Below are 8,170 nucleotides of genomic sequence, written 5' to 3'. Positions count from 1 at the left end.
ATGTCTTCTGTCACCTTCTCAATGTCCACCAGCTCCGACTCGTAAATCTCTGCGATGGTGATGTGGTGTTTGGCTGCGATGGTGAACCGACCCTGTAACCACACACACACACACACGCGCACACGCACACGCACACGCACACGCACACGCACACACACACACACACACACACACACACACACACACACACACACACACACACACACACACACACACACACACACACAGATTACCATCCAAGATGGCAGCATGGCGGTCACTGAGTGAAGGAAAGCCTCACCATGTCAGTGTAGATGTCAATCGCCTGGTTTAAACAGTTGATGGCCTCTAGAACGAGACAAGCAGGAAAGTTACAGGTTAAACAATCTGAGGGAAATTAACTGAGACCAGACCTGCTCACAGTGAGACCAGACTAGACCAGACCTGCTCACAGTGAGACTAGACCAGACCAGACCTGCTCACAGTGAGACTAGACTAGACCAGACCAGACCAGACCTGCTCACAGTGAGACTAGACTAGACCAGACCAGACCAGACCTGCTCACAGTGAGACTAGACTAGACCAGACCTGCTCACAGTGAGACTAGACCAGACCAGACCTGCTCACAGTGAGACTAGACTAGACCAGACCAGACCAGACCTGCTCACAGTGAGACTAGACCAGACCAGACCAGACCAGACCTGCTCACAGTGAGACCAGACCAGACCAGACCTGCTCACAGTGAGACTAGACCAGACCAGACCAGACCAGACCTGCTCACAGTGAGACTAGACTAGACCAGACCAGACCAGACCAGACCAGACCAGACCAGACCAAACCTGCTCACAGTGAGACTAGACTAGACCAGACCAGACCAGACCTGCTCACAGTGAGACTAGACCAGACCAGACCAGACCAGACCTGCTCACAGTGAGACCAGACCAGACCAGACCTGCTCACAGTGAGACTAGACCAGACCAGACCAGACCAGACCTGCTCACAGTGAGACTAGACCGGACCAGACCAGACCAGACCTGTTCACACTGAGACCAGACCAGACCAGACCTGCTCACAGTGAGACCAGACCAGACCAGACCAGACCAGACCTGCTCACAGTGAGACCAGACCAGACGAGAGCTGTTCACAGTGAGACCAGACCAGACCAGACCAGACCTGCTCACAGTGAGACCAGACCAGACCAGACCAGACCAGACCTGCTCACAGTGAGACTAGACCAGACCAGACCAGACCTGCTCACAGTGAGACTAGACCAGACCAGACCAGACCTGCTCACAGTGAGACTAGACCAGACCAGACCAGACCTGCTCACAGTGAGACCAGACCAGACCAGACCAGACCTGCTCACAGTGAGACCAGACCAGACCAGACCAGACCTGCTCACAGTGAGACCAGACCAGACCAGACCAGACCAGACCTGCTCACAGTGAGACCAGACCAGACGAGACCTGCTCACAGTGAGACCAGACCAGACCAGACCAGACCAGACCTGCTCACAGTGAGACCAGACCAGACGAGAGCTGTTCACACTGAGACCAGACCAGACCAGACCAGACCAGACCTGCTCACAGTGAGACTAGACCAGACCAGACCAGACCAGACCAGACCTGCTCACAGTGAGACTAGACCAGACCAGACCAGACCAGACCAGACCAGACCTGCACACAGTGAGACCAGACCAGGCCAGACCTGCTCACAGTGAGACTAGACCAGACCAGACCAGACCTGCTCACAGTGAGACCAGACCAGACCAGACCTGCTCACAGTGAGACTAGACCAGACCAGACCAGACCTGCTCACAGTGAGACCAGACCAGACCAGACCTGCTCACAGTGAGACCAGACCAGACCAGACCAGACCTGCTCACAGTGAGACCAGACCAGGCCAGACCTGCTCACAGTGAGACCAGACCAGACCAGACCAGACCTGCTCACAGTGAGACCAGACCAGTCTGATTTCCAGGCTAATGGATGTTCAAAGTTAAATACATTTTCAGTCAATCTAAATAGATGAATCCTAATTCATTAAATAATCTAGAGCTACACTCGGTAGAGCGCAGACCTTCACCAACCCCAAATTTGTTTGAACCAAGTTAGTATCGCGAGCATATAAGCCGTCAGCTCATGTCAATGCTAACGGGCCTGTCAGCGAGCTCCAGGACTGTGAAACACTGAGCATCTCCATGGCAACAGACAGTGAACTCCTTTGATCTCCTCCATAGGGAGCCTCTCTCATTCGCTTTGTATGGGACAGTCTTTTTTGCAGTATTTTGGGATTTATTCAGAAACAGTTAGTCATTAACAACCTGAAATCTAATCGATTGGTCTTTGAATGATGACGAGTCATCCCTGAAGTTTTCATGCAATTCCTGCTCACCTTGTGGGTCGGCCTTCTTGTAGGCGTTACCGGCATCAACGAAGCTGGTGGCAGAGTCCAGTTTGTTCTGGAGCTGCATGTGGAGACGAGCGGCCTGGCAGAACGCATTACCAGCAGCTGGACACACACACACACACACACACACACACACACACACACACACACACACACACACACAGGAATTAGAAATTAATTTTGTTGTAGCGCTGAATCCTTTTCACTCCCTGCTCTGCGACACACGATTCAGACTTTGAGCCATGAAAACATGAAAACATGAAAACGTGAAAACATGAAAACATGAAAAACCCCCGAACAGCTGAATTCTGGTCACATGAGCAGATGCCGGTTCATTCATGGTGTTTGTGTGGGAGTATGTTGTACACGACAGTTTGTACACAAGGACGGTTTGTACATGAAGGTTTGTACGTGATGGCTTGTACAAAATGACGATTTGTACACGACAGTTTGCACACGACAGTTTGTACACGACAGTTTGTACACGACAGTTTGTACACAGCGGTTTGTACGCAAAGGTTTGTACACGAGGACGGTTTATACACGACAGTTTGTACACAACGGTTTGTACACAACAGTTTGTACACAACGGTTTGTACACGAGGATGGTTTGTACACAAAGGTTTGTACACGAGGACGGTTTGTACACAACGGTTTATACACGAGGATGGTTTGTACACGAAGGTTTGTACACAAAGGTTTGTACACAACGGTTTGTACACAAAGGTTTGTACACGAAGGTTTGTACACAACGGTTTGTACACGAGGACGGTTTGTACACGAAGGTTTGTACACAACAGTTTGTACACGAGGATGGTTTGTACACAACGGTTTGTACACGAGGAGGGTTTGTACACGAAGGTTTGTACACAACGGTTTGTACACGAGGATGGTTTGTACACAACGGTTTGTACACGAAGGTTTGTACACAACGGTTTGTACACGAGGATGGTTTGTACACAAAGGTTTGTACACGAGGACGGTTTGTACACGAAGGTTTGTACACAACGGTTTGTACACAAAGGTTTGTACACAACGGTTTGTACACAAAGGTTTGTACACAACGGTTTGTACACGAGGATGGTTTGTACACAAAGGTTTGTACACGAGGACGGTTTGTACACGAAGGTTTGTACACAACGGTTTGTACACAACAGTTTGTACACAACGGTTTGTACACGAGGATGGTTTGTACACAACGGTTTATACACGAGGATGGTTTGTACACGAAGGTTTGTACACAAAGGTTTGTACACAACGGTTTGCACACAAAGGTTTGTACACGAAGGTTTGTACACAACGGTTTGTACACGAGGACGGTTTGTACACGAAGGTTTGTACACAACAGTTTGTACACGAGGATGGTTTGTACACAACAGTTTGTACACAACGGTTTGTACACGAGGATGGTTTGTACACAAAGGTTTGTACACGAGGACGGTTTGTACACAACGGTTTATACACGTGGATGGTTTGTACACGAAGGTTTGTACACAAAGGTTTGTACACAACGGTTTGTACACAAAGGTTTGTACACGAAGGTTTGTACACAACGGTTTGTACACGAGGACGGTTTGTACACGAAGGTTTGTACACAACGGTTTGTACACGAGGATGGTTTGTACACAAAGGTTTGTATACGAGGACGGTTTGTACACGAAGGTTTGTACACAACGGTTTGTACACGAAGGTTTGTACACAACGGTTTGTACACAACAGTTTGTACACAAGTTTGTACACGAGGATGGTTTGTACACGAAGATTTGTACACAACAGTGTGTACATGACAGTACCGTGTGGTTTTCACCCACCGCTCCAGTTCTTTGCCATCTTAAACATGTTGGCTGCTCGGGCGTACATCTCACAGGCGTCCTCCACCTTGTGATTCCCACTGTAACACACAAAGGAGGAAACCATCAAAAGTAAACCAATCAGACTTCTGTTTGTCGGCCTTCTTCTCTCTGATTGGCTGCAAGGCTGCAAGGCTGCAAGGCTGCACTAACCTCCGGCAGAAGGACATGACCACCGAGGCAAAAACACTGCAGCAGCAAATTTACAACATCCACACAGTTTTCTTTTGTACAAGGCTTAAATCACTTGTTTTTCTTTATGTGCTGCAGAATCATGAGTCATTGATTCAGTCTGGCTGCTCGGATATAAACTGTGACACAGGTCAATTAGGAGGCTGGCAATTTACCCAGCGATGCTTTAATTGAATTATTGTATCAGTTTGAGAGGATAGAAACTCATTTTGGAAGAAGATGTGTCCATAGAAAAATCGAGAGTTAAAGAGTTTTACCTTGGGGGATTTTATTAAAAAAAGAAAAAAAAAAGAAAGAAAGAAGGAAGCATTATTTTATCAACTTTGTTTTACCATGCTGTTTCTGTATGTTTGTAACCTTGTATGGTTTTATGTAGGACAACAGATGGAAATTAGCATTGTGCTAATTCTGGCAAATATTGCACCATAGTACACATATATAGTCTATGGTAGTTGAATAACAAGTGTTTTGACCACAGTGGAGTGAAAACTGATTATTTTTCTGTCATATTAAACTATGGATATTCTTCTGTCTGGATTAAATCAGAATTAAATCAAGGGGAAAAATATAAAAACAAGAAAAATGAAGCTCTTCGCAGCTTATTTCTGCAAAGAGGAGTAAAAAACACTTCAGAGCATGAACGCACTCGTCCCCATCCGTCTCAGAAACACCTCTGAACAATACGCTGTGTGAAGAAATAGATTGTTGGATGATTATAATGAAAGGTTATTTGAACAACAGAAATGACATTTGTTAAAGCTAATTGTTGCTGTTTGTAATATTCCAACACCAGAAATACACTGAAAAAAGAAAACAGTTGAAAATAGTTGGAGCAACTTAATTGAATTGCTTCAATTGGTAATGTCTAAATGAATGAAGTTATTCAAACTTAATTATTTTAATTAATTAATTTGATTCAGTTTGAAGAACTTCATTCATTTAGACCAGGGGTGGGCAACTCTCCTGGTAAGAGGAAGAGTCACCAAAGTATCTATGGTAGAAAGCAGAAGCATACGTTAATTCAGTGGCATTTAAGATTCATCAATAAAACCACCAGTGTGTGTAAAAGAGCAGAAAAGGCCAATCCTAAAGGTTGTTTTCTATCCGGTAACTGATCCATGCAGCTTGACAGGCTGAACCACTGAGAGGACGATCATCAAATAACACTGATGTGACCCAGTTCAACTCTCAGTTTTCAGGCCATTACAGGCTGACGTCAGGCTGGATGAAACTCTCATCACAGCAGCCTGGAGGAGAGGAAGGACCTGCAGCAGGTGGAGAAGGAGGCGGAGCTTCAACTGACAACCACACACATTCAACAGTCAACTATTCCTTTGATAACAATCATATGAAAACCTGTCAAATCCATCGTGTTTTGTGCAATAAATGTATCCGGATGTGTGAAAGAACAGTTTTATATCACTTAAAGAGCGAAAACTTCTCAAAATGCGACTCTTGTGCTCATGTGACTTCATTTTTATCAACATCATAACTGCAATGATCAGTAAACTAAAATAAAATGACAATGATTTTTCTCATTACTCACTCAGAGGGAAACGAGAATTCAGCTTCATCAATGTGAGCAATGTTCCCTTTTTTTCTTTTATTTTACAAATTAAAGACAAAACAATGAGTTATTTGATGAGCCAGTCAATTATTTTACCGAATCGATCAGATACAAAAGATACATATTCAAGATTTGAGGATTTAGGGTCTCAGGAAATGACCTTTGTGTCTTGTTAAGTATTCGTCCAGTAACTCTGACCTTTAAGTGCATGTGTGTGATGAGTATATCTGGTGTTGTGTGAGTCTTCACTTTAAACAGATGTAAGAATGACTGGAGTTCTCTCTGAACACATCCCTGTCAATGTTAAGTCTTTATATAGAACTGTTACACCGCTACTTTGTACTCGCCAGTATTGGCTGTCAATATCTAATACTCAGTATTTTATCTTCTCCACAGTTTTGTATTTTACTCGTGTGTTTATTGCTGTCACTCGGAATGCACGGATACCGATACCAGTATTGGTCCAATACTAGGCATGAGTACTGTACTTGTACTCATAAACCTGCCACTGATACTACAACACTGAGACCGTCTTAGGCAGCACCCGTGTTGCATATTAAGACCTACTTCACTGTAGTTGAGACGGACACAAGGCATTGTGGGTATTGTAGTGTGTGTGTGTGTGTGTGTGTGTGTGTGTGTGTGTGTGTGTGTGTGTGTGTGTGTGTGTGTGTGTGTGTGTGTGTGTGTGTGTGTGTGTGTGTGTGTGTGAACCATGAAAGTTCATCTTTATTATTTCAATTAGCCTCCATTAATATTTGCAATAATTTCTCTTTATCAAATTTATGAAAACAATAAAAAAACTGAATTTTTATTTATTGTCATGATATAAATTATATCTTCAAAGTTTAGAAAACATAAGGCGCTCGCTTTCTCGCCTTTCTCTATCTATCTATCTTCTGCTATTTCCCTTGTAAACATTCAGCCGTCACACACACACACACACACACACACACACACACACACACACACACACACACACACACACACACACACACACACACACACACACACACACACACACACACACACACACACACACACACACACACACACACACACACGGAGCTCCATCACCAGACCACCGGTGCGTCCTGCGCAGCTCTGCCGGCCTCCTCACCGTCTCCCGGGCTCGTGACAACAGCCGTGTTTGTGGCCACACGTCAGCCTGAACGCGGCGCTGCAGTGACCCTAGTGTTTCGGGTGTTTCGGGTGTTTAGGGCAGGACGTGACTGCGCATCAGACGCGACGTTGGCGCATATACAGGAATAAAACAGGATAAAACAGGCGCATTTAGAGGAATAAAACGGGATAAAACAGGCGCATTTAGAGGAATAAAACGGGATAAAACAGGCGCATTTAGAGGAATAAAACGGGCGCATTTGGAGGAATAAAACGGGGTAAAACAGGCGCATTTGGAGGAATAAAACGGGGTAAAACAGGCGCATTTAGAGGAATAAAACGGGATAAAACAGGCGCATTTAGAGGAATAAAACGGGCGCATTTAGAGGAATAAAACGGGGTAAAACAGGCGCATTTAGAGGAATAAAACGGGGTAAAACAGGCGCATTTAGAGGAATAAAACGGGCGCATTACAGGACAGTAAAGAATCCAAAAAAGAAATGAAATGAAGAGTTTAAGGGGCCTGCGCGTGCACAAAGCCTCCCACCCTGGAGGAAAACAGAAGCAATGACAGCAGCTCGTTACCCGAACATCCCTCCGAGGAAGGATCCGGACGCTTTGACCTTCTTGTCGGCTTCAGCCATCAGCTGCATGGCCTCCTTCTCTTTCCCGGTGTTGTCCATGATGGAGTGATGGAGGAGCTGCAGGAGGCGGAGGAGGAGGAGGAGGAGGAGAGCAGGCCCGAGCTGTTCCGCAGTGGACGGAGGAGACGGAGTCGAGAAGAGAGGAGGAAGAAGAGGGAAGGCTCTGTGCTGGTGATGATGCTGAGCGAGAGAGAGGGGGTACCGACGGCTCGATGGCGCCCCCTGCTGGCCGCAGCGGCCACTAGGGGGCGCTGCACCACAGTCAACAGGGATGAACAAAAGCAAAATAACTCATCGAATCATTTTATCAACTGAGAGAAGAAAAACATGGTTGTATTGCTTATCAATTTTAACAGGTGATCCTGGATTTGCTATTTCGAAGGAATATTGTAATTTGTATATTTTTC

The 8,170-nt window shown here is 45.5% G+C and overlaps 1 protein-coding gene across 2 annotated transcripts in view; it reads right to left on the bottom strand.

Moving 5' to 3' along the window:
• The window catches only part of napba (N-ethylmaleimide-sensitive factor attachment protein, beta a), a gene marked incomplete at both ends in the record, with an annotated part of 10,081 nt that extends 2,279 nt beyond the window's left edge, over positions 1–7,802 (bottom strand). Inside the window, 5 exons of one of the 2 annotated variants that reach the window (XM_080508082.1) lie at positions 15–92; positions 281–327; positions 2,374–2,490; positions 4,200–4,279; positions 7,705–7,802. In XM_080508082.1, coding sequence (XP_080364208.1) covers positions 15–92; positions 281–327; positions 2,374–2,490; positions 4,200–4,279; positions 7,705–7,802 — 420 coding nt within the window. Of the gene's footprint in view, positions 1–14; positions 93–280; positions 328–2,373; positions 2,491–4,199; positions 4,280–7,704 lie in introns of those variants that run through there. The other variant, XM_080508083.1, reaches the window with a different exon arrangement.
• Between the last annotated feature and the right edge of the window lie 368 nt (positions 7,803–8,170).

The sequence above is a fragment of the Blennius ocellaris genome (assembly GCF_963422515.1).
Source record: "Blennius ocellaris genome assembly, chromosome: 13".
Taxonomy (NCBI): domain Eukaryota; kingdom Metazoa; phylum Chordata; class Actinopteri; order Blenniiformes; family Blenniidae; genus Blennius; species Blennius ocellaris.
Note: the sequence above shows the minus strand (reverse complement) of the source record. Positions and strands in the feature narration are given on the sequence as shown.